The 27,062-nt window shown below is 42.1% G+C and overlaps 1 protein-coding gene across 2 annotated transcripts in view; it reads left to right on the top strand.

Moving 5' to 3' along the window:
• The first annotated feature begins 301 nt into the window (after positions 1-301).
• Positions 302-27,062, top strand: part of stk10 (serine/threonine kinase 10) — a 93,098-nt gene continuing 66,337 nt past the window's right edge. For both annotated transcript variants that reach the window (XM_078411579.1, XM_078411578.1), the window contains exons 1-2: positions 302-907; positions 20,468-20,632. In XM_078411579.1, coding sequence (XP_078267705.1) covers positions 752-907; positions 20,468-20,632 — 321 coding nt within the window. In that variant the 5' untranslated portion in view covers positions 302-751. The remainder of the gene's footprint in view (positions 908-20,467; positions 20,633-27,062) is intronic.

The following is a 27,062-nucleotide window of genomic DNA, read 5'->3' as shown; positions in this document are numbered from 1 at the left end:
TATTGTATTGTAGAAAACAGCGATGTTTGGATTGGATTATATTATATTTGGATTGTATTGTATTATATTGTATTGTAGAAAACAGCGTTCAAAACTTTCCCCTCCCCGGTCAGGGGTACAGTTCAGCAGCTGACACCGGCCCTCCCTCCTGTGGGAGGGGAGAGGCTGTGACTGATGCCTGGATTGTTCAATTGGCAGCCAGAATGGCCCTTTATTATTTTAACTGATGGGTTAATAGACGCACGACAACCAATTGAAGCAGGGGCAAGGCTGGCGGAGATTATATCAAGGGTCGCAGCGCCGCAGAAGCGGGACAGGTGGGTGTTGGAAGCCTGGCTGTTGCTGGGCTAGTGTCCAGCAGATAGATGACTTGTTTGGATCAAGTTGGCGATCTTTGTTTCAAGTGGAGCTGCGAGGAGGGAATGAAAGTTACAACGTGAGCGGGCGGCGTGGAGAGGCTTGGCCCCGCTGGGAGCGCTCCGAGCCCAGAGCAAGAGGCAGAGAGCAGAGTAGAGCAGAGCAGAGCAGAGCAAGAGGCAGAGAGCAGAGTAGAGCAGAGCAGAGCAGAGCAAGAGGCAGAGAGCAGAGTAGAGCAAGAGGCAGAGGCAGAGGCAGAGGCAGAGGCAGAGGCAGAGGAGAGGCGCGACTCCCCCGCACAGATTGCCAAGCGCCTTCCCTCCTGTCCCCTCCTCAACCTGCACTACAACCCCCCCCCCCTGCTCCTCTCCTCTTCCCTCTGTCCCGGCCGGGCATGGCTTTCGCCAACTTCAAGAGGATTTTGAGACTCTCCACCTTCGAGAAGAAGAAATGCAAGCAGTACGAGCACGTCCGGAGGGACTGCAACCCCGAGGAGATTTGGGAGGTGATCGGGGAGCTGGGAGACGGCGCCTTCGGCAAAGTCTACAAGGTAATGGAGCAGGGACCTTCTTTCTGTGCTTTGTTTGGGAGGGGTGGTGTGGTTTCCATTATTGAGTTTCTAAACCCCCCCCCCCCCCCCCCACCCGCCTTCTCCAACACACGCCCGTCCCGCCTGCCCCTAGTGTTTCTTTAAAGTTGTTCACTCCACAAACTTTGAGAGAGACATTCTTAGCGGAACAGACATTGTTGCAGGCTGTGTGATTAGCTACTTCACGTTGCCCTGTTTCCTTCCTCTCCCTTGGCTGTGAGACAACCCCACACCCACCCCTGAATGTACTTTGGGGAGGGGGTGTGGGATTGTGATTTTGCGCGTTGGACTTTTGTTTAAAATGTTTAAACAATGGCCTTTACTTTCTTGAAAGTTAACATTGTGTTTCTTACACTTGAGAGTACAGGACTGTCTTCTCTTTCTGCGTTCCGGCGGATGAACCCGCGCTCTCTGTGTTGTTATGTGGGCTTTCAGAATGAGAACTAGATTTATTCTTTTTTGTTGGAAGGGCGAAGTTTCATTGTTTTCCTCGGCGTTTCAGGTCAAGTTTTACAAACATTGTTGGGCGGGTTTTCCGGATGACGCACTAATACTGTTACGAAAAGGAGACGCAGAAGTGATTTCCTATTCAAAACACGAGACTGTAGGACTGGCTCAGTGTGTCAGGAAGTGTCCCTGTAGGGAGGCGAGGGCAAAGCACAAGTGTGTGTGCTGGAGGCGCGAAGTGACTTCTTCTTAATTCACGCCGTCCCTGTATATTTTGGGGAAGGCAATCCGGCCAATGTTCACACATCTTGCAACATGACCGTGTGAAATTTCAATGGTCCCAGATAAAAGTAAACAGCAGAGTAGAAGTCAGTTACAGTAAATTCCATTCTGCGACCCGTGCTGTAATGGGCACGCATAGTATTGGGCACCATGGTGTCCAGCTAGTTTTAGTGTTCGTACCCATTGGTTATCACCTCTTCCACAACCATCAATGGATTATGGATTATTGCGGGCTCCACCTTTGCTGGGTCACCGGTGCCGGCTTTGCCTTTGATTTGTTCTGTGCCTTTTCATAACTCTAGTTTCTCTCTCCCCTGACTGTCAGTCTGAAGAAGGGTCTCACTCAACCCGAAATATCACCTATTCCTTTTCCCCAGAGATGTTGCTTGACCCGCTGAGTTTCTCCAACATCTGTGTCTTCCGGAGGAACTCAGTTGGCAAGGCAGCACCTGTGGGGGGAAATGGACAGAAGATGTCTCGGATCAGCATCTGCTGTCCCTTGTTTCTCTGGTCTTACTGGGGGTAAGACAGATTTCCCAAATGGAGTGGTTTTACCACTATACAATGTCAGTTCTATTTTTTGTTTTCTCGGTTAGGTCAGCAAATGTTGAAGGTTTTCATGTTGGTTTGCTGTAAGTTATTGGCTTTCTTGGGTTCACCGCACAACAACCGGTTGTTCCATCACTTGGACCAATGTTCATCGAGTTCCACAAATAGTGCCCGATATCAGATGTCTGTTGTGTTATAACCGAGTTCAGACTTCACTTCTGGCTTAACATAATCTAGGTTGGAAATTTAATGCAGAATTGTCTTCACTGATATGTGGACAAATTCCTTACTTTCTGTCATAATTAGAGTAGATGTAAAGGATGATAACATTTTTATTAGCATGTAACCTGCTCAACGGAGCCCATAATTTTGTCCATGGGGATAGACTGTAAACAAAGTTATCTGGTCAATGAATGGGAGCAGTTGGAGAGTGAAAACATAGAATGTAGGAGTTGTGAAATTCAGAGCAGAGGCATGCAAGCAACAGGCCAAACTAGGAACATTCTCCACTTCCAGAGGTAGAAAGGGGGAAAAAAAGAGCTGAACCAATTTCACAAATGGACAACTGATAGAGATATAACAAAACAAATTACCTGATTTTGTAAAATTTATTCTGGAGCCCAGAAGGCTGCAATGTGTCCAAACAGAAGATGAGGTACTGTTTATCAAGCTGGTATTGAGGCACAGATCCAAAAGTCAAAGTGATAGTGGAATGGAGAATTGAAGTGACAGACAACATGAAGCTCGGTGCCACACTGTGGACAGAAGGCTGGTGCTCTGCAAAGCTGAAACCCAACCAAAGCAGCATTTGGTTTTTCCGTCTTAGCGCAGTCCACATTGTGAACGCTGACTGCTATGCACCAGATTGGAAGTGCACATCACTTGCTGCTTCTGGAAAGACTGTTTGAATCCTGAGAGGGTTGGAAGGGAAAGAGTGAAAAGACATGAGTTGCATGGCCTGTAGGGTACTACAGGCAATAGTACCCTGTAGTATTACAGGCACATGGGATCATCATCGCTTACTGGTTTATCTCTAGTTTGTACACTATCCTGATTTGGATGTACCCAAATTCTTTTTTTAAGTTTGTGAATCTTCCTTCATCACCATAGCAACAGTGTGGGGTGTATTTCCATCAACAGGACTGCAGCAATACAAGATGGCGACCACTCGCCATCGTAATCACCAAGAGCAGATGAAAATGGGCAATTTAATACAAATGAAAAACAAATTAATAAAGCATACACTCAGCAGTGTTTATCTTTCAAACCCACAAATAGATCCTTGTTTAGCTGTGTTTGGATTTGCAGCTCAGTCTAAATGCACATCAGATAGTTAATTATTTCTAAAATGCTTTACGTCATTCCGAAAACCTCAATGATATTTAAAGCCTACAGCTGACATTGGGTGCTAGTGGGCCTGTTGTTATCTGCATTCTTCTCGTGTAAAATTTCTTCTATAGGGAGTTGGTAAAATATCATCTAACATTAAAAGTTATGAATAACATTGAGGCAATTACAGGTTGCACATACACCAGCTGTTGATATTAACCTATGTTATGTCAGAATTTGATCTTTAAGAGTGAAATCATTATGAATCCTGGATTGTTGGGGCTGTGGTTCTCTGGGAGGGGCAACGCAGTGGTAGGATGTGGCTTTGTTTTACTCGTTTCTCTGTACAGCAAATTCATGATTTGTCATGTCTCGGTGTCGAAGGGCTGAGTTCATGTGGTAATGAAGTGTACAAGAGATATTGGTTATGAAATTGTTTTGTGGAATGCAAGTGTATGAGCAACTCATTTTATGATCCCTTTGCTATTTTTGGATTTATTTAAAATTAAGCTCCACTAAAATGGCAGTGAAGAAATTCACATTGATTAAAGCATTCCCAACGATATGGCCATGTACTCCTCATGTGAACTTCATGTCAGCAAACATTAACCAAACCATCTATATTTATGTCCAAGTGCTTCATTTTTTTTGTATGGCAATTCATTTGACTGGGGATTTTGTAGACACTTTCATTTAAAAAAAATTCAAAATAGACTATTCAAGAAATAAATATATACAATACGTGATCCTTACAAAGCTCCATTCGACATTCTCGGAGGCTATACATACAATCCAGTTTCCCCAATCACAATTTTACCCCACACCCTTGCCACTCATGTGGCCCACTGGTGTGGAATCCCTACCCTTATTTTGAGGGGCGTCTCCACCTCATCCTGCCCCCCATGACCAGCAGCGGAAGGACCCTGGACTGTCGCCCTTCCCCACAGAGCCTTGGCGTTGGCTGCACCAAGCTTCAGTGCATCCCTCAGCGCGTAGTCCTGTCGTCTGCAGCGGGCCAGTTGACAACATGATGTTGATATATGTAATTTCCAGCAAGGTATTTGGTTGTCTAAAGAAGAAAAGTGGTTTATTTTAATCCCCTCACTCACTATAGAATAATACATCCAGCAGTATCTCTGGGTTGCATCCTGAGAGATCTGTCAACACAGCATAATAAACCCTCAACGTGTGGCAGAACTGGGTTGGCTTGGTTAAGTCACCATGTGATGTGTTAATTTAGAATTATAGTTAGAGATCCAAGGAGTGGAGGAAGAATTTGACTTCTTTACTTTTTTTTTTGGTGGGGGCAGGGAACTCGATGGAAAGGATAAATAAGTTTAGGCAACTTGGTAAAGTTGATAACCGTATCCAAAAATACAGAGCATCAATCAACAAAGATAATTGTATTTTCGGCAGCATTGCAAAACAGTGATAAAGTTGTAAACGGGGAAATTCTGTAACCATCTAATCAGACCGAATCTAAATCATACAAATAAATCCTGCTGGTCAGACAGTGTTACAGGGCAGACAGAAACAAACCAGAAGGTTAATTCCCATTGTTAGGGCTTGATCGACAAGGGAAGACATACTTACCTAGAGTTTTCACGTTGGAAATGAGCAACTGAAATGGTTATACACAGGATTATTTTGTACATTTTCATGTTTTAAAAAAATAACCCAAGATATTTGAAACTGTAGAACTAGAAGGCATAGTTTTAAATTTGGCAAAAAAGGGTACAGTGGAGGCAGAAAGGGGGAAATGCTGGAATGATTGAAAATAAATATTTCCCTGCTATGCAAGGAGGTTACTTAAAGACCAGCTGAAAATTGTTCATCTTCTGTAATTATCTGTTGCTCATAAGGGACAGGTGACACAGCAGTTTATTATTACCCCCTGTGCACAAATGATTGCTCAAAACGTTATGCCTCTTTCCATCTGAGTGTAATGCAGGTCACTCCTAACCGCTTAAGCTTAAATTGACATAGAGGTTGTGGAAAGTAGTGATTCTCCTTCCACAAGTTTAAATTTGTAAATTTTAATAATACATTATTGATATTTACCCAAAATTCCTCTCATGAAGATCACAGTTGTAGCAGTATTTTCACTTTTAGAGTCCAAATTTTAATAAAAGGATACAAATAGCAGCAAGGATACAGTGTTCTGCCTGCCCCAAGGGAATGCAATTAAGGGAAGAGTTTGAAAATTGGAAGTGTTTTTAGTGTAACAAGGTATTGAAGTATTTGATCTTGTAACCAAAAATAATGTAATATTGAGGCTGAGGATATAGGAGCAAATTGTTTCCAATGATTAAGGGTTTAGAGACCCAAGGTGTACGATTGTGGATAATTTGATCGTGTGCAAGTATAAGGTTGCAGCTGTTGATTTAAGCACTAGATGAAGTGATTACGTCAGCACCTAAGAAATGGTTAGTTATGTAGATGAAGAAATGGGGAATATTGCTATTAAAATGGATATAACAAAAAATGTTTTACTCTTCGGCTCTTTTCCCTCCTGGAGGCCCAAGTGGTCTGCTTTGCCTGGTTATACCTGTTTCACATTGAACTATTACCCTTTCACTTTCCCCTAAGGAAATGAAGTAGCAACGGAAACCCATATATATCTAAACTATACTGTGTTTTTGAGGTCTATGTGAAACTTTCCTTATTTCAAAGTTAACTAGGTCGCTTTCTGCATCTTTTCCCCGCTATATCAATGGCTATTTCAGGCAATGCTTCCTGTCCTTAACTTGAACTTAAATGTTTCATCACCATTCCTGCTGATTACGACTTTTACCTTCAGATAGCCAGTCTTTTCCCTCCCGTGGATCCTCTCTCTGTTTCAGTGGTTAGGTTCGCAATCAGAATTTAAAATAAGTCCACGGACTCTAAGTTTTCCCTAAATATTTTATATCGTATCATATATATACAGCGCGGAAACAGGCCTTTTCGGCCCACCAAGTCCGCACCGCCCAGCGATCCCCGCACACTAACACTATTAACGCTATCCTACACACTAGGGACAAGTTTTACATTTACCCAGCCAATTTACCTACATACCTGTACGTCTTTGGAGTGTGGGAGGAAACCGAAGATCTCGGAGAAAACCCACGCAGGTCACGGGGAGAACGTACAAACTCCTTACAGATGGCGCCCGTAGTCAGGATCGAACCTGAGTCTCCGGCGCTGCATTCGCTGTAAAGCAGCAACTCTACCGCTGCGCTACCGTGCCGTTTACTCCACTGTCTCTCCTCTACAATGGAAAACAGGATCCTCATTTATAACACCTCACTTGCTTACCTGAATAATGATAGGACTGCTGGGTTGTCTTGTGTACCAGCCTACAAGCCTCCTCATTCAATTATATGCGATCATCAGAAACATCACCTATTCCCATTTCTTCATTCCAAAGGTTTTGTTCATAATCTCATCTTTGCCAACAAGTGTCTCTTATGATAGAGTCAAGAATGTTTTATTGTCATATGTCCCAGATAGAACAAAGAAACTCTTACTTGCAGCAGCACAACAGAATATGTAGACATGGCACAGTGTAAACAATACAATAAACGAGAGAGAAAAAATCCAGTATGAGTGTGCATACATACACACATACTCACGAAATACATACATATATGCATGCACAGACGTGCGCGCACACAGCTTATTTGAGGTTGTAGTGTTTAATAGATAAATGGCTGTAGGGAAGAAGCTGTTCCTGAACTTGGACGTTAGTTTTCAGGCTCCTTATACCTTTGAGTTCGACCATTGGAGATGCTATATCTGCCCCTTTGCCCTCTTTCCCAGTCTCCAGAGCCCAGACACCCCAAATTAAATAGCAATTTATTTGTACAGCTTACTATTCAGTGTACTGTACTCATTGCTCACTGCAGTCTTATCACCGGGGAAGCTACAGTCCGATTGCTTGATGGCTTTGCAGGACGCTTTAGTTCCAGTTATGTGCCTCTTTAAATCTTCAACTCTTTCCCACTCTGGATTTGGTTTTCAGCTTCCGATGTGGTTTGAATGAAGCCCAACACAAGCACCGCTCCTGTCTAGGAACATTACAGCCCTCTGATGCCATACTGGGTTTAACAAATACAGATATTCAGCTGTTCCAAACCTCGTAGCTCGGATTTCCAGCATTCAGTTATTTTTAATTTTTGCACCTCTTTGTTGGTAACTTCAGATACGTTTGTCTTCTATTTTCCTCCACTGCTAGACTTGACTATTATTAGTCATGTGCTTTTACCACCCTCTTTACTGCACTCCCAGTCTTCTGTCAAAATCTCTCCTGTCCTTACTTGGACCTTTCTTTGTGCTCTGCCTTCTCCCAGTCCCCCCCATATCTTTGACATGATTACAATACAATACAATATATCTTTATTGTCATTGTACAGGGGTACAACAAGATTGGGAATGCGACTTCCATACGATGCAATAAATTAATTAGCTAATCAACACAAATTTAGAGAAACAAAATTAGAAACAGTTTTAAAACAGAATAAAGTGCAAATAGGTCTGTGCCGGGTGTGCGATGTGACCATCCGACTCAGCAGAACCGGTTCGGAGCAGCTATGGCCCTGGGGATGAAGCTGATCCTGAGTCTGGAGGTGCGGGCATAGAAGGCCTTGTAGCGTCTGCCAGATGGTAGAAGTTCGAACAGACTATTGCAGGGGTGTGAGGAGTCTTTGTGAATGCTGGTGGCTTTCCTGCGGCATCGTGTATTGTAGATGCCCTCCAAGGTTGGTAGCAGTGTTCCGATCTGTGTGCTGGATTTGATGTGCGAGGACCAGCCTTTCAAAGCACTTCATGATTAGAGGAGTTAGGGCAACCGGACGGTAGTCGTTCAGGTTAGTGATTTTTGTTTTTTTCGGCACCGGCAAATTGTGGTTTAATCTCTTAACTATTCCCATGAAAGGTGAATGCAAACTCTAATTCATCTCCACCGATGCTGCCTATTTTGCTCAGTATTGCCTGCATTTTGGTTCCTTTTAAGAAACATTTTGATTCCTTTTTGTGGATTCAGTAAGAACCAAATACCTTTAAATGAGGCAAGTTGGTCAGTCATTCAATGAAACAGATTATAAAGGAGATTCACTTTTATTTAGAATGTATTGTCTGTCACATTTTTTTCATGCCATTGACTCTTCCACCTGAAAATGCAAATTGAGATGACTTGAAGGTGCGGCACAGTGGTGCAGAGGTAGAGTTGTTGCCTTCGCGTCAGAGACCCGGGTCAGTCTTGACTGAGTGCTGTCTGTAACAGAGTTTGTACGTTCTCCCAGTGACTGCTTGAGTTTGCTCCGGTTTCCTCCCACACTCAAGACGTACATGTTTGTAGGTTAATTGGCTTCAGTAAAATTGTAAATAGTCCCTCGTGTGTGGGATAGTGCTAGTGTATGTATGGGATGATTGCTGGCCAGCCGCGACTTGATGGGCTGAAGGACCTGTTTGCACGATGTATCTCTAAAGTCTAAAGTAAAATATGCACACCCTACAAAATTGATATCCTAATAAATTTGAATACTCGCTATTGATTCTTTGGGTATTTTATATAATTTATTATTGTTGATGGTACCATCTTATGTAGCAAGATGTTAATTCACAAAAAAATTACACCCCACAAGGCAATTAGCTGAAAACAGAAGATTTCTTAAAACGTGCTTTTGCTTTAACCTAACAATTGCTCCTAAGTGCAATTAAGAAATATTCTGTCTACAATATACGTAATCCAGGTGTATAAAATATGTTACAGACGCCATGAGCATTGAAACATCCTTTGACCCACTGAAACCACACTGACCATCGTGTACCCATTTGCACTCATCCTACGTTAATCACACTGTTAACTTTTCCGGCATTTCTATCAGCTCTCTCGAGATTCTACCACTCGTCTATATAATAGGTGGGGATTTGCAATGACTGCTTAACCTAATAACGTGCATGTCTTTTGGATGTGGGAGGAAACTAGCATCTGGAGGAAATTCATACACGCATTACCTGAGGTCAAGATTAAAACTGACTCACTGGAATTGTGAGGCAGCAACTCTAGTGGTGTGACAATTTTGTGTCTGCATCGCAGCTGCATGGATATTACCCAGTTCACATCTGTAATAGCAACAGCTGTGGGACAGAGTATTACATTTTACTTCAATCAAAATGTATATCGATATAGTTGCTAGTTGCTAGTGTTTGATTTAAAATATGCATAATCTAAGCAAATTGTTATTTAGATCTGAATGATTTAGAAGTTGTGGTAAGGCCTATTAATGATTCAATCATTGCTGATCTATCTTTCCCACTTAACCCATACTAATCAAGAATCTGTCAATCTGCCTTAAAAAAAAAATACCCAATGACTTGGCCTCCACAGACATCTGTGGCAATGAATTCCTCAGATTCACCGTTCTCAGATTAAAGAAATTTCTCTTTATCTCCTTTCTAAAAGTATATTCTGAGGCTATGCCCACTAGTTTGAGACTCCCAAGAGTGGAAGCATCCTCTCTACATCCCCTCTATCAAGCCTGTCACTATTTAAGTTCCTGTGAGGTCCCCCCTCATCCTTCTAAACTTCAGCGTGTACAGGCCCAGTGCTGTAAAACACTCAAACATATTTGAATATCACTCGTGCTTTGAATTAACGATAGTGTAAGAGGATCAATCCCATTTGCTAATTCGTGGCTTTACTTTGTGTTTGGATGTGCTTTGAAATTTAGTCTTTGAAGACAATGTGATTTAACATTTCAAACTAACTTCAACCACAGTAGTCTCGTACTGAGTGCCTAGCTGCCCTGAAATTAATTTAAGCTCTATATTCAGTATTGTACATGTTTAGTTTTGCAATAACAGGCTTGGAACCGCCATGTGTGTGGGCCTGAAGCATGAACTCAGAAAATCATAGTCCATTGGTCTTTGGTCTGTGGGTGTATCATCCTTGGTCTTAGATTCCCCAGGTCCATACTCATTTGGCTCTCCTTGCATTAGGTGATCTCTCAGGACCTACATCAGCAGCAGGAGGTTATCCAGTTCTATATTGGGTCATCGGCCATTACCTTCACTGTGCTGAGCCATTTTCCCATATGCTCCTTGAAGACGCAGCAATCCCTTTTAAGGAGGCTGCATTATCTTTGAAATCCTGTGGACTATTGGTACCCCTACTACCAGGGCAGCCAGTGTGGCATGGTGGGCAGGGCAGACCCATCCAGAGTGTAAGGTCCCATTTCCTGGTGCAGGTTGGGGCAAAAGCTAATACGTTGTTTAACAAAATTACAGTTCTCTGCATTTTTATTCCAGATCCATAAAGTGTGTTGGGTCTTCTAGTTATGTCACTAATTGGAGTTTCTGTGCTTATAAGGTAATTTGAAGCAATTTTTAAACATTGCAATGTTCCTTGGGGAATGCAATGTTTGTACTCTGCCTGAGATATTCTTGGAAAATGTTGCAGCAGTGAGGATACTGTTGGCACTTGCCTTTTCGGTGGATTTTGAAGAAGTAGTTTGAATTTAAATCTTGCAAACTTATTTTTTGAGTGAGACTCCAATCCTTTATAAGCTTTGAGCTCATACCACTGGTCACCCAAGCATCATCTTAGTCCCAAGATCAGCTGATGTAGTTGATTCACTTTGCCCTTTCAAAATAACCTTTGTTACTTTCCTCCTCTTCAAGGTAGAGCACAACACATTCTAAACCTCTTGTATTTGCAAAATGTCTACCTCTTCTATGTACTTTGTTTGCACTATTATAGCCTTGTTCCTTGTGTAACAGTTTATAGACACAAAAAGCTGGACAGTGCATTGTATGTCATGCATTGGTGAGCTAGTGGAATACAGTAAGTTAGCATGCAAATAAACTAATGTTTTTTTTTGCTTGAAATAGTCTAATTTTAAGTATTAGGAAGTGGGTCAGCACAATTGTAACGAGGTACTCTTGAGCATTGGTTGTTAGATATGTGGCAATTGAGAAAAGGAAATTCCTGTTTTGTAATGCACACATTATGAAAGACATTTAACTTGCGTTTATGTCTAGCATATGCTTTCCTGTATTGTTTGAGCCTAATGTTGGTATATAATATAGTTCTAGTTCAAAATATTAATTTGAAGTCAGGCATTTTCAATAAATGTCTTAAAATTTGTTGCACGATTGAAACATTGGGAGCAAGTCGTATGCCCTGGCACAACACGAGTTAATTCTGTTGGTCTTGAGTTCCTTCCTCATTTTAGTCTGGTTATCTGCCCTGAGATCTCTGTGCTGTCATGCAATGACAGGTTTAGTTTTGGATGGGTATACTTGGAATTAGTTTGCAATAGGTTTCATTTGAGACCTGGGATGAGGGGGTATTCTTAGAAAGAAAGGTTGAACAGGTTGTTTGTATATTCACTGAAATTAAAAGAATGAGATATGATCTTATTGAAATGCAAACTTGATGGGGCTTTTTATTACTATTGGTTATTATCGTCACTTGCATCGAGAAGCAGCAAAACATTTTGTTTGGAGTGGATTCTTGGCAAATTGTGCCATACAAGAGTACAACAGGTACAAAAAGAGAAGGAAAAAACAAAGTACAGAATAGTGTTGCAGCTGTGCAAGAGATGTTTAAGAGACAGATTGGGGGTTCAGAAATTCATCATTTTGAGAAGTTGATTCAAGAATCCGATAACAGCAAGGAAGTTGTTGTTCTTGAATTTGCTGGTGTGTGCTTTCAAGCTTTTGTACCTTCTGCCTGACAGGAAAGGGGAGAAGAAGAAATAAGTGGGGTGTGAATGGTCTGTGATTATGTTGACTTTTTTTCAAAGAAGCATGGTATAGTTGGAATTGACAGGGAGAAGGTTGCTTTGTTTGATGGTCAAGGCTGTGTACACAATCACAACAATTTCTTGAGCAAAAATCAGTGTTGAAGGAATCTAGGGAATGGGCAAATGATGTTTTGGGTTGGGATCCTTCTTCAGACTGATGCAATTTCATGCCAGGCTGTAATGCATCCCAACAGGATATTTTCCATGATGCATCTGTAGATGATCAGTCTGAAGAAGGGTCTCGACCCGAAACGTCACCAATTCCTTTTCTCCTGAGATGCTGCCTGACCCACTGAGTTACTACAGCATTTTGTGTCTACCTTCAATTTGAACCAGCATCTGCAGTTATTTTCTTACACATCTGTAGAAAGTGGTCAGAGTAACTGGAGACATGCCCACTTTCCTTTGATTTCTGAAGAAATAGAAGTGTTGGTATGTTTTTTTGGCTGTATTATTGATGTGGTTGGATCAGGACATTGTTGGTGATATTTATGCCTAGGAACCTGAAGCTTTTGACCATTTCCACTATCGCACCATTGATACAGACTGGGGGGGTGTATTCTGTCCCACTCCCAAAGTCAATGACTTCTACATTTTTATGGCATTGAGGGGCAAAGTTATTGTCTTGACACCATGCTAAGTAGCTCTCTTTCTCCTGCCTTGTCATTATTTTAGTTCCAGTTGACTACTGTGGTATCGTCTTATAACATTTGTAAATGGGGTCAGAGCAAAATTTAGATGCACAGTCAAGAGTGCAGTGATATAATAAGGGACTGAGCACACATCCTTGCAGGGAAACATAGAGGGTGTGTGATCATCTATCTTGATTGATTGTGGTCTGTGGGTTGGGAAGATGAGGATTCAGTTGCAGTGTGTAGTGCTGAGCCTACATCCACAAATAGACCTGCCAAGTGGTCTGAGCATGTTTTGATGACACAGTGAGAGACTGTATCTGAGCCATTGGCTTTCTGTGGGTGTATGTCAGGAAGGCTGATGTGAAGTGTGTGAGGCTGACCATGGGTACAGGTGCACCCAAAGCTGTTAGGGTGGGTAATATCACTCTGGTTTAGTTTATCCAGTCTGCAAAAAGAGTACACATGACTACAATCAAGCTGTCCACAATGTTTAGATACAGGATAAAATAAATCATTGTCTCTTAGTGTCCCCGATGGCTTTGTGAAGGTCGCACCTAGATGTCTTGTCCAGGTTAGGATCACTTGACCTGAATGCCTCTCACACTTGGTCTTCACCAGGGATCCATGTTTTCCGGTTTGTGAAACTCAGATTAGTGACTTTGGCACACTTACTGATGAAGTCTTTGACGGCGGTGGTATAATCATTGAGGATGGGCGCAGAGTCCTTTGAATATGGACCAGTCCATTGATTCAAAGCAATCACGAAGGAGTTCATCTATCTCCCTGTGATAGATGATGAAAGGGTTTTCCCCCTGCTAGGATACTTGGGACAAGATGGTATAGTTTAAGAATAAGACACTATCCACTTAATCCAAATACTAGGAGGCATTTTTTCAGACACAGTTAGGACCAAAAAGAAGTTTCTTCACCCAGAGTTTTGGTATCTAAGGAATTCTGTACAACAGAGCAATGGAGGCTTAATTGAGTATATTCAGAGCTCAGAAGGCCGGATATTTACTCTAGAGTAGTGGAGGTGTATGGGGACTAGGCAGGCCAGGGAGACCCTGATAAGATCATCCATGACCTCAATGCTTGGCAGTGGCTTGAGGTGTCACGTGGCTTATTCACGTTTTCCTTGCTGTTTTTCCCCCAAAACAAATTCCTGTTAACTTTGTGAATTATCACACAGATTAAATCTATGCGTTCACAACTCTTTGAAGTATGTCTCACACTTTTAAAAGGCCTCATTTATAATAAGTTTTGTCGATTTATTAAAAAATGTCTGTAAATAATTTCTATCAACAACTTGATGTTTTGTATGCTGATTGTTTATGCTGGTGGAGTTAAATGTACATAAAGGTATTTTGCCGATCCAAGCTTGAATAAAAGGAAGGCTGTGCACTGAATGCTGCAAATGCTGTTTACAACTTTAGCTGCATTAAAGGTACTGTTGTGAAAGAGTGAGCAAAATGGAAAGTGAAGCAAAGAAGGCAGATAAAGAGGAAACCGTTTTAGCAGATGGTATTTAATGTTGAGAACACTTGGCAGATTCTTAAAGGGGTATATTTTCCATAGCAATGCCTTGTGCTAACTAAATATGTCAAGATTACTTGGGTGTTGGGTGAGATGGACAATGGACTGAACGGGTGGGTGAATGGTCTCAGCCATCCATTCAGATGGGCTGCTGTAAAATTGTATCTTGAATGCATCATGATATGGAGACAGGAAATGGGTGGACCAGATAATTCTATGCAGATTAAAAGAAATTTAAAACTTTGTATTGCCCTACCTTAATGCTGGTCCCACTCCTCACTGAAGCCTGTTGTCACCAGTCTGCATTTTGACCTTGCAGCAGTGCTTCAACATTAAAGTTGCCCTTCCCAAAATGGCTGCTACCATTAGAGTTGGCCTCCCTTTAAATTCTAGGCCTGCTAGCAGGAGCAAAACTTCATGCTGGAAATGGAGGTACAAATTGTCTTTGTATTCCTAGGCCAAACAGATATGATTTGGTACATGCCTAATTCCAAAGACTTTAGTTTTTGTTTCATTACAAATGTTTACGTAAAAAAGTTCAGAGTAAATAATTAGCATTTTTTTTCTCTGAAGGTTACTCATTTGGAGAAGACACTTAGTTCACTGCTGAACTGAATAGAATTTAATATGTTCAATGTTCATCAGTGTCATTGAAACACTAATAGAATTGAAAGGATAACCAGATCTGAAGAATCCAATGAGCACAGAATTAAGCCATCTCATGAGTCTGTCCAAGACATTTTTGGTTGATGCAATCTATATACAGGCTACTGAGCTGGATGATCAGCCATGATCATATTGAATGGCGGTGCAGGCTCGAAGGGCCGAAAGGCCTACTCCTGCACCTATTTTCTATGTTTCTATATATCTATCTATCTTCTATATACTACGAAAACTCAGATCTTGTGTATGAATTTATATATTTCTATGTTTGTTTGTTTCTATATATCAGTGATTTCGGCAAAACGGTGAACCGTAGCGCCACAAATTTTGCACCGCCTTAATCACCACGCTGAACGCTGGTGGAAAATGATATTTTCATTTAATTTGGTCCAGCTCCCCCTCCTCCCTGCACGATCCGTAAGTGCTTTTCGCCGCCGTCGGTAAGTGCTTTTCGCCGGGACCACGGGGGGGGGGGGGGGGGCTGGTAGGGAAAGGGGGGTGGGGAGGGTGGGAGGAGGAGAGAGTGGGGGTGGGAGGAGGCAGAGTGGGGCTGGGGAGGGGGACAGCGGGGGTGGGGGGTTGGTGCTGGGGGCAAGAGAGAGTAGGGGAAAGGGGTGTGCTGGGGAAAGGGGGGGTGGGGAAGAGTAAGTGTCTGGGGAGAGAATGGGGGGGTCTGAGAATGGGGACTGGGGAGGGGGACAACAGGGGTCGTGCGGAGGGGGCTTGGTGGTGGGGGAAAGGGGTACTGGGAAAAGGGGAGGTTGTGGGGAAAGGGGGGGTGTGGGGAGAGTAAAAGGGGCTGGGGGAGGAGAGAATGGGGGGGTGTGGGAATGGGCTGCAGGAGAGGTTTGCACCCAATGGGTCCACGGCTCGCAATAGCCGCCCGGCCTCTCCCTCCCCCTTTCTTCTCCCTCTCCCTCTCCCCTTCTCCTCCCTCGCCCACTCCCTGGCCGGTAATGGGTCCAAGGGTCGTCAGTTGGGGAGGGTTGCCGGGCCTGCAGGAGAGGTTTGGACCCAACAGGTCCATGCCCGTCTAGTACCCAATATAATTCTATTGTGCCATGCGAATAACTGAGTTTGTGCTAACAATTTGCCTAATAGGCACCTTATTCACCTAATTAATTGATGTATAGTAAAAGTTGCACAACCATAGAATTAGTTTGTCTGCTATAAATTGTACATGCGAGGAAAACCTCCCACTCTCTCTAAATTTGGTGGCCAATGATGTCTGGAAAAGTCAGTAACTGAACTGTCACAAGAATGTGTCAGAGTCTTTGATATATGGTAAATTGAAAGATAACGTTTTAGATGCAAGTAAAGTGGTAGACTGTTTCTTTGTATTGATGTTCTGGAGCATTGTTTGAGCTGCTTTAGTGAATCAGTGACCTCCAAATATGAGTGCATTTGATTAGTAACTGCATTTACTGAAAAGTGGGTGTTTTTGTGGCTTCACAGCAAAAATTGGTTTGTTATTGCCAGTAAGCTTCAGAAACTGCAACTTATAAAATTTTATCTTGAAATTGCATCATGACATGGGGACAGGAAATGGGTGGACCGGATAATTCTGTGCAGAATGAGCATGAAGGAACAATTTTAGCATTTAAGGAACTGGAAATTTTGGTGGTGTGGGACATATCATGTTACGGATTTCAATTGAACTGCGCATGGTTTCTCATTTAAATAAAAGAACAATTTTGATGTTTTAGAGATAAAGCGCGAAACAGGCCCTTTGGCCCACTGAGTCCCTGCCGACCAGCGATCCCCACATATTTGCACTATCCTACACACATTAGGGACAATTTATAATTTTACCAAGCCAATCAATCTACAAACCTGTATGCCTTTGGAATGTGGGAGGAAACTGGAGATCCCAGAGAAAACCCACGCAGGCCACAGGGAGAACATGCAAACTCCGCACAGGCAAGCACCCGTAGTCAGGATCAGAGCTGTAAGGCAGCAACTCTACTGCATCCTCCTTCTTCAAAACTGCAAGAATAGTTAAAATATGATCTAAGTGCAGTTATTAAATATAAAATGAGATATCTCATTTCATTGCTAAATTTAAAGAATGTATCGAACTTTGGTTCGGATGCATTTGGAGTTTTGTATGCTGTATTTATTGCCCCTCTAAGGGAAATTGAGGCTTTGTTGAGGATGAGGAAGTTTACTATGATGCTTCCACGATTAGAAGGTATCAGATATAACGAGAGGTTCAGCAACTTGGATTGTTTTATCTGAGGCGTCGGAAGCTGAGCGGAGACATGATAACCGTATATAAAATTGAGAGGAATAGAGAGGGTAGATGGTCAGAAGCTTTTTCCCACAGTGGAACTGTCAAAGACACAGCTTTAACGTCAGAGGCTGAAAGGTAAAAGGAGATGTGCGTTGCAAGTATTTTTTCTAGCGTGGTAGGTGCTTGGAATGCTATGCCAATGTGGTGGTGGAAGCAGATATAGGTATCAGTTCTGGGCACCACGTTGTAGGAAAGATGTGGTCAAGCTGGAAAGGGTACAGAGAAGAATTACAAGGATGTTGCCAGGAATAGAGGGCCTGAGCTATAGGGAGAGGTTGAGTAGGCTGGGACTCTATTCCTTGGAGTGCAGGAGAATGATGGGTGATCTTATAGAGGTGTATAAAATCCTGAGAGAAATAGATTGGGTAGATGCTCAGAGTCTCTTGCCCAGAGTAGGTTAAACATAGCTTTAAGGTGAAGGGAAAAAGATTTAATAGGAATTTGAGGGGTAACTTTTTCATGCAGTGTGGTGGATGTGTGGAATGAGCTGCCAGAGGAGATAGTTGAGGCAGGGACTGTTAAGAAACAGTTAGACAGGTACATGGATAGGACAGGTTTGGAGAGATATGGGCCAAACACGGGCAGGTGGGACTAGTTTGTTTATTAAAAGCAAATATGGTATGATTAGGAAAAGCTTTAGCAGTGAAACTACCGGATTAGAATTGGGCATATGGTTTCTATATACTACCAATTATATTTGCAGCGCCTCTATTTTTATCTGACAATGCAGTAATCAATAGCCTTTATGGTAGACATTGACTTATTCACCTGAAATCAGGCATGTTGCTTTTACAAGTGTGCACTAAAGAAAACGTGTGTATGGCTTAACTTTATTTTTTTTAAACTGGATGAGAGCCATTAGATCAATTTAGCTAATGGTACTGTTTGGCAGAATCTTAGTGTTCTTGCAAAAGATAAAGAATGAACCAAGACTGTTGTGGACCAGGAGGATTGCTAAAACTGCCCATCTGGTGTGGCTCACCCCCTCATTTGGAAATTAGCCAAAGGGTATAAATAAGCAATTGTTTGATGCATGTCTTCTTGACCCCAAAAGCAGTAGACATCTGTACAGTTATCCCAAGAAAGAATTAGCATGAAGCCCTCTTTAGGCATTTAACGAAAACCTTCACCTTCATATTTGCTATCAGTACCATTCCTTCCACCCGTCCCTCCCCTCTTATTTGGAGTCATGTGCCTTTATTCACTGTTTTGAGAGTCGGTGGGACTGATGTCAAACATTAGCTTTGTTTATATTACTCGGTTCCTTTCCAAGTGAAAAGGAGTTGGGTACACGAGATGGGCTTTTTGTGGGACCCTTCTCGTCTAGATGTTGGCCCTGGTTCGTCAACCTTTTGTTCATTTTGTGCAAAAATGTTTTGTGACCTTCCTCAGACACTATCACAAGTTGACCAAAGGCTTTAGTGGGTTGTTATCTAGTTCTCGTGCCAATGTTTCTGAATTGTGAGTCGATATAGCTAATGGATCATGCCTTAACCTTTTGCTGGCAGTTACCGTCTTAACTCTCAGTCCATGGGCTTTCCTCATTGAAGGTTTTCTGTGGTATTCTGCTGTCCTCCCATCTCACCCCTCATTTGTTGACCCCACTAAGCTGCCTATAGAGCTCAGCCAGCCAATCCCAAGGTAGGTGGTCCCCCTTATTGGGCATCAGAATACTTTACAGCATTGACCTCAGCAATATTAACCTCACCAACTGTGTCCTTGGTTGTACTACAGACTTCAGTTCTTGCACCATTACAGTTACCTACTATTGTGGTTATTAACTAATTGAATATTTTAAATATTTTGTGTATTGCATTTATGAACCTGCTAAGCAGCTGCAAGTAAGAAATGCTTGTGCCATTGTTGTTACATTAGACATTTAAACCCACACGACTCTCGACTTTTATCCATAATCTAGTCATGCCGATGTCAGCATATCTGGACTGCTGGCTGGCAGGGGGTAGATCCGTGTCCTGAGAGTAGTGCAAGTACAGGTGCTGAGAGTTAATTGTTTGGATGTATGTGCATTGTCTAGGCTGTGGGTTGTTAATGTGTTGTTTTATTAACTTCTGTATTGTCATTGAATGTATACATTTCTTTGCTGTTAATCTCTCAATCTTTCACTTTTTACACTGACTTTTCATTATAGGCCTCCAAAGAATATCACTATTTTTGTTATCGTGAGCTTCACCTCTCCAGACCATCATGCTGCCCAGGTCTCCCTGGAGTCCATGGTTAATTTACAATCTACTGTGTACAAATTAATTTATTTATATATGGTCTTCCCTACATTCATGGAAACAGAAGTAGGTTAAATAGTTTCTTGAGGTTCTCGAAACATCTGCGCACTGGCTCCTGAGCCAAAACATCACTAATCCATGTTCTCCAGAGAGGTTGAGTTACTCCATTGAGTTACTCCAGCACTTTTGTGTCATTTTTAAAAAAAAATCATACGCTGGGCCAGCCATCTAATACACTGGTTGCAAAAGCTGTTTAAGGCTTGGTGCCCTGTGTCACGCGACTCTCTTCCTGATTAATGCCTTTCAGATGGTAAAAATTAAGTGAGATGTGTGATGCTGTTCTGTCCACTTGCCTGGATAAGTGCAGCTGGAATGCTTAGTGCCACCCAGGCAAAGGATTCTCTCTGGTACACATGTCTGTGCTGTATAACGCCTATGCAACAATTTACCAAGACTCCTTAGGCAGTTATCCCAACTGATCTCCCCCACCTAGAAATATAATGACAGTGTACAAATGGATATTAAACTTCCTTCAGATTCCCTTCAGGATGGCCCACCTCTTTCTTCACTGGAGCTCCCTACCTATGAATGCTGTGAGGACACCATCATTCCCATGAATTAATGACATTCTCACATTAATTCTCAGGCTTGGAGAAGTGAACGGCAGTGGAGATGTTAAACAAGATTGCCTTTGCATATGAGAAATTTTAACATGATGAAATATGCCACGTATGAAAATATTTTTACTTGTCTATTTGCAGGCCATAAACAGAGAAACTGGAGTTCTAGCTGCTGCAAAGGTTATCGAGGTCAAGAGTGAAGAAGACCTTGAAGACTACATGGTGGAAATTGAGATTCTGGCCTCATGCGATCATAAGAACATTATTAAACAGCTGGATGCATTGTTTTATGAGAATAGGTTATGGGTAAGGATGACAATCTATTTTTATTCTACAATATTAGCTCCATTTGGTTGTGGTTAAGGTTGAGAATGTAAGGAACCTGCTGCAAGACTTTGATCTTTTTCTTCTGAAGGCTTTGGGGATTTGTATTGGAATTGCTTTGAAATAATTTCCTTCCATTGCTTTTCGTTACAATTGGATCGCATTTTGAGAATGTAACAATGGGCATCTCCTCATCATATTCTGTGTTCCAACTTATTGATTTGTATGAGAGTACATTAGTGAAACAAAAACGACCAAATCTCTTGGACATGCAAGGGGAATTGCACGGTTATTGTGGAGGCTCCAACTTCACAGTACTTTTGAAAACAATGTTGAAAATATCATTACCGTTGCACTATTCCTATATGATAAAGAGCTGTATGAAATTGTGTGCAGTTTTCTTTTAATTTTTCCCCATCCCTGTTCAAATCTGGATAGCATTGTTTGCATCGTTAACTCCACATGCCAAAGATTAATTTTTCTCTTGAGGCCTTCTTTGTGAACACTAACAGGTTTCTGTTTCCAACTCCTTAACTTGTACTGGTCCTCATTCCTTTCAAATCTTTGTTCTCTGACTTCTCACTTTCGCGTGTTCATTCACCCAGCCATTCCCTCACTGCATTTTGAGAACCTTTGTTCATGATATTTCCATTCAGTGCTGTTGTCTGACTTGTTTGCTTTTTTGTTCCCCTCAGCCGTATAAACCTTTCTGTAAATATGCTCTGTCCCTGAAATCTGCCACCTCTGGATTCCCATGAACTCCCAAGAGTATTTTGTCCTCCATTCTGATAATAGCACCTCTCACAGCCACCAGCCATGTTTTTCAATGCTAGAGATCTTTTAACTCTCATCAGTGATTGCTATTTAGGAAGGATAAATCTTCCACTGGGCACATTGGAGCTACCCAGCTGTTATCAGGCAACTGAATCATCCTATCACCAACTAGATAGCGGTCCTGACCTACCATCTACTTCATTTGGAGACTATTGGACTGTTTTTAACTGGAATTTACTGGACTTTATCTTGCAGTAAACATTATTCCCTTCATCCTGCATCTGTACACGGTGGCTTGTTTGCAATCATGTATAGTCTTCCTGCTGACTCGATAGCATGCAGCAAAAAGCTTTTCGCTCTACCCCAGTACATGTGATAATAAACTAACTAAGTAAACTAAACCAAACCTCTATATAGAGCCACTTGTATGATGGAATTTTAGCAGGGCAGACCAGTTTTGGTTTTTTCACATGCACTAGACATTGCTGTGTCCTGTTCAGCTGCAATTTCCCCACCTCCATGACCACCTGTACTGTAGATGTATGCAAAGTTCCATCGCAGTCCAGGTGGTAAATATCTGCCTGTATGTTATCGTGTACCCCCCTATTCCTTGCATATCCATGTGCCTAACTAAAACAACTCTTAAATGCCACTATCATATCTGTTGGCACCTGTCAGCATGTTCCAGCCATTCACTGCTCTGTAAAAGTAAAACTTGAACCACACAGCTTCTTGAAACTTTCCCCTTCTGACCTGAAAGCTATACCTACCTTTAGTCTTTGACATCTTCATCCTAGGGTAAAGGTTCTTGCCTCATTACCGTATCTATGCCTCCCATAAATTTTATGTATTTCTATCCGGTCTCCCTTTAACCCGTGATGCTCCAGAGAAAATAATTTAAGTTTGTCCAACGTCCCTTCTACCTTAGACCCTCTAATCCAGGCTGTATTCTAGTAAACCACATGCACCCTCTCCAAAGCCTCCTTGTCATTCCTGTAAAGGGGAATAAGAGCTATGAACAATGCTCCAAATGTGGTCTAAGGAAAGGCTTATAAAGCTGCACATCATGACAATAGACAATAGGTGCAGGAGGAGGCCATTCGGCCCTTCGAGCCAGCACCGCCATTCAATGTGATCATGGCTGATCATTCTCAATCAGTACCCCATTCCTGCCTTCTCTCCATACCCCCTGACTCCGCTATCCTTAAGAGCTCTATCTAGCTCTCTTGAATACATTCAGAGAATTGGCCTCCACTGCCTTCTGAGGCCCTTCGGCCCAACTTGCCCCCGCCATTTCAACTGACTGCAATGAATTATCCCCCTTCACCTGTCAAACAAAATAATGTCTTGGTCCTGGTACCGTAGTTCTGAGCCAGCAATGTTACCGAATTTCACTCCGATTCTGTGTCCTTGAATCCACTGTTCACTGAGTTTGTCATCCAGCCTTCGTGGTCCATTGCCGTTCCTGCTACAGTAAGCTTGCGTGCTAGCTGAAGTTGTAGTTAATTTCATTTCCTCTCTGGATTTCCCCACCCAATCTTATGTTCCCCAAACCAATGTAAAATATTGCCCCTCTTTTTTAATGTGAATTTGCCGTCAGCACCTAACAGAGGGGTCATTGACTCTACCTTCCAAGCATTGCCTCCTTCTACTGTGTATCACTATAGGACTGCTGTCAGTTGCCTCCACGGTTATCCCCCTCGTTATATTCAGAATGTCACTAGCAATCATTTATTTTTCTGCCTCCAATTTTTCTGTTGGCTTTGGAAATGACTGGGTCATGACCCATGTTGTCAGATGAGAGTTATAGACAGATACGGCAGGGGAACAGGATCTTGGACCAATTGAGTTTGTGCTGACCATCAATCGCAAATCCTACATTAATCCCATTTTTTTTAGTTTTCCCTGTATCCTCATCAACTGCTGGTGCAATTGGACCAATTTGCAAAGGCCAGTTAATCTAACAATTTGCATATTGTTAGGATATGGAAGCAAATTGGAGCAGCCAAAGGAAACTCGTGCAGTAACAGTATGGAAACTGCATACGTGCAGCACCCAAGATCTGCATTGATCCTGCTTCTCTGGCATAGAGAGACAGTGGGTATACCAGCAACACTCTGTAAAATCCCTTAATTGCTCAATATGCAGTTTTAAATGTGCCACTGTTTCCCTGTTAAAAATGAAGATTAAAGCCATTACCTTTCCCCCTTTGCCACAACTCTTTATTCTTGCTCTTAATGTCTTCTTGTTGACTCATTTTGGATGAACTTCATCTGGCACATGGTCCAAAGCTGTTATAAATTGTGCGTTTGCCAACGGGGCCTGATTCACTATGTGACTCACAGTTTCAGAAGAAATGGCCTGCAAAGTAAATTTGCAAGCATGACTTCGCCAGGAAATGCCCAAATGTTGTGTAGCTCCATATTTCTAGTGATCTTGTTCGAAAATAAATGTACCCTTCTGTGGACGAAGCTCATTGACTTATTTAAATCAGATCTGATAATTATGATAGGAACAATAAATTCAAGCAACCTTTTTGTTCCCTGATATTTTCTACTGAGCACCATTCATGTGTTCATATTCGCAGTGCTGCTTCAGGTTACATGTTTCGTCCTCGTTTAAAGTTGACAATAACGTACTTGACCACTGCGATGTTTCACTGTATTTGATATTTTATAAAGAAAGAGCAAGTGTACAGTGAGTTGAATTGTGTGATTTCTTTATCCAACCAAGATTTAAAAGAATGCTAATGACACAGGAGACTGCAGATGCTGTACCCTTGAGCAAAAGACAAAGTGCTGGAGGATCTCAACGGGCCAAGCATCATCTGTGAGAGCAAAGGCAGAGTTGACATTTCGGGTTGAGACCCTGCATCGGGACGAATGTAGACTGGAGATGGCCAGAATTAAGAGTTGAGATGGAGGGTCATGACATGGGCTTGTAGGCAATAGATAGAACCAGGTGGTGCGGGAGCTAATGGGCCAATGGAGCCTGGTGGGGAGATGGGTTGGAGTTGTGAGGTGATGGATGATGGGTAGAGGGAGATAAATGGATACCTTCAGCATTTAAAAAAAAAAAAAACTTCAGTCGATCACTGTCAAACCCAAATGCAGTGAACCACCTGTATGAACAATACTTGCCAAGTTTTCTTTTTGCCACAGGATAGAAAAAATGTAGCTGCAAATTCAATGTTTTTTTACATAGCTGTCAGAAGATTGGGACTCCTGCAGCCAAACACAAGCCCATGAATTCAGAACTCCCTGAAAGATCCCTGCCATTAGTCATGCCATAGGCATTCTGATATTAGATTTCCCATGGCGACCATTGAAGCCCCAAATTTTTGGTACCTTTATGGTGGGGAATCTACTCGCTGAACTTTGCTCTATTAGGCTGCCTCTACTTCAGTGACTCTATTTCAATGAAAAGGAATAGCTGTGAGGGAAATGCTCAATATTCCAGTAATGGAAATATCAGAGAAGTTTGCGATCATTCATGTTTTTGACAATTGATACAGCTTGAATTCACCATTTGTGTAGATTTCATAAGATTTTAGATTGGAGCAGCAGGGCCAGATTAATTGGGTTGAAACTTCAGAAACCTCTTGGCAGTGGATTCTTTCAAGAATAGGAGCTGGGTGAGTGTGGATGACTCGGATAGACACAATGCTGGAGCAACTCAGCAGTTCAGGAAGTATCTCTGGAGAAAAAGCATAGATGATGTTTCAGGTCAGGACAGACTGCATCTGCAAACTAGCGTCTACAATTCCTTCCTATCACTCTGGATGGCCTGTTGCTCTCAGGAAAGTTGTTTGGGCATCTGTTTTTGATTACACAGTTTTAATCTCAGGTGTCACAGGTTATATGAGAAGGCAGAAAAATGGGGTTGATTGGGAAAGATAGATCAGCTATGATTGAATGGCGGAGTCCTTGATGAGCTGAAAGGCCTAATTCTGCTCCAAGAACTTATGAACTTATGAATCTAAAATATTTGGATGCCAGAAGTACTAATTCGTGACCTTAATATACCACAAGAAGTAAAGGATTTGCTAACTTGATGTGTCATAAAATAGAGAGGTAGATGAGCTGTGAACTTTGTCCAGTGAAATTGAATTCCAGCTCAGAAGCAAGAAGCTGATGTGTATGGATGCTTTGCAGTGGTACTGTTGATTAAGTCAAAGGCTCATTATGCACATAAGTATTAGTGAACACTAGTAATTGGTATAAACCAATTTGTGACAGACAAGTAAATCCATTATACAGTTGTATAGTGCAGATATTCATTTTAACTATTTTTGGATATTTCAAAGACTGGAACCACATGAAAAAATGCTGAAGCAGCTGTTCTCTCTCTTTCTGCTAAGGCAATCCAAACGGGATTTTACAGTCATCTGTTGTTTAACTTTCAATTCTATATTTTAATTTTCCAAAGCACATGAAAGCAGTGGAGTAATAGGCTCATGACAAATAGGATTTGAATTATGTTTTTAGCAAAAAAAAAGCAGCCAAATTGGAGGGAAAAAAAATATTTTTTCTGTTTCAAAATTTGCCAAGCATAAATAGAGCACATGGCGCCTTTAAACTTGCATTTCTTTACTGATATTGTGTGTGGCTTTCAAAATGTACCCCTATATTGACCAATCCCAATTGCTGCATAACTTGATGTTATAGTAGTATTGTTATAAATCTTTTGATAAGATAACCTGATTTTGAATGTTAACCTATTGTCATTATGATTTCAATTTGGTCACAAATTATTGAAGTCAGTAGTTGATGCAAGCTGTCAGTAAAATTAATTTTTATAATCAAAAAGTACACAACTTTGTTAAATACTTAAAAAAAAAAAAAAAGGAATCAAAAGTAAAAGCATTTCAAGATCTGGCACATTACATGATCTGGGCTTGAGATAATGTGGAACAGTTTAAATTGTTCAGCTTTCCATGAATGGTCTTTTTAATAACCATGCTTTTAACAAGTCCTCTGGTTTAATTGGAAGTTGCAGTAATGTGGCCACCAGAATTGTACTTTTTCCTCTGTCTGTAGTCCCTGGATAGGTGCAAACATATTTTATTTTCCAGTTGTAGAGTCTAGAACATTAGCAAATTTGCAGATGATACAAAGCTGGGTGGTAGTGTGAACTGTGAGGAAGATGCTATGAGGTTGCAGGGTGACTTGGACAGGTTGTGTGAGTGGGCGGATGCATGGCAGATAAAAAAAAATTTTTAAAATCCAAAATAGCTTTATTTGTCATTCGTTCAGAACGAGATTACACTAGCCAGCAGTACAAAAACACAAGACACAACCCCAACACAAACATCCATCACAGTGACTCCAAACATCCCCTCACTGTGATGGAGGCCAAAAACTTCCCCTCTCTCTTCCCCCATGCCCCTCCCATGTACAGACAACTCGACCCCTACCGAGGCGACCGACCCGCACAGCCCCCGCAAGGAGATGGAATGTCCACGCGGCTGAGCCACACCGGGCGATGGAAAGTCCCGTGGCCGCGCCGCGCTGGAAAGTCTCGCGGCCGAGCCGCGCTGGGCGCTGTTCAGTCCCGCGCCGCACCGGGCGATAGAAGGCCCCGCGGCTGAGCCGCACCGGGTGGATGGAAGGCCCCGCGGCCGTGCCGCACTGGCCAC

The sequence above is a fragment of the Rhinoraja longicauda genome, chromosome 14, assembly GCF_053455715.1.
Source record: "Rhinoraja longicauda isolate Sanriku21f chromosome 14, sRhiLon1.1, whole genome shotgun sequence".
Lineage (NCBI taxonomy): Eukaryota > Metazoa > Chordata > Chondrichthyes > Rajiformes > Arhynchobatidae > Rhinoraja > Rhinoraja longicauda.
Note: the sequence above shows the minus strand (reverse complement) of the source record. Positions and strands in the feature narration are given on the sequence as shown.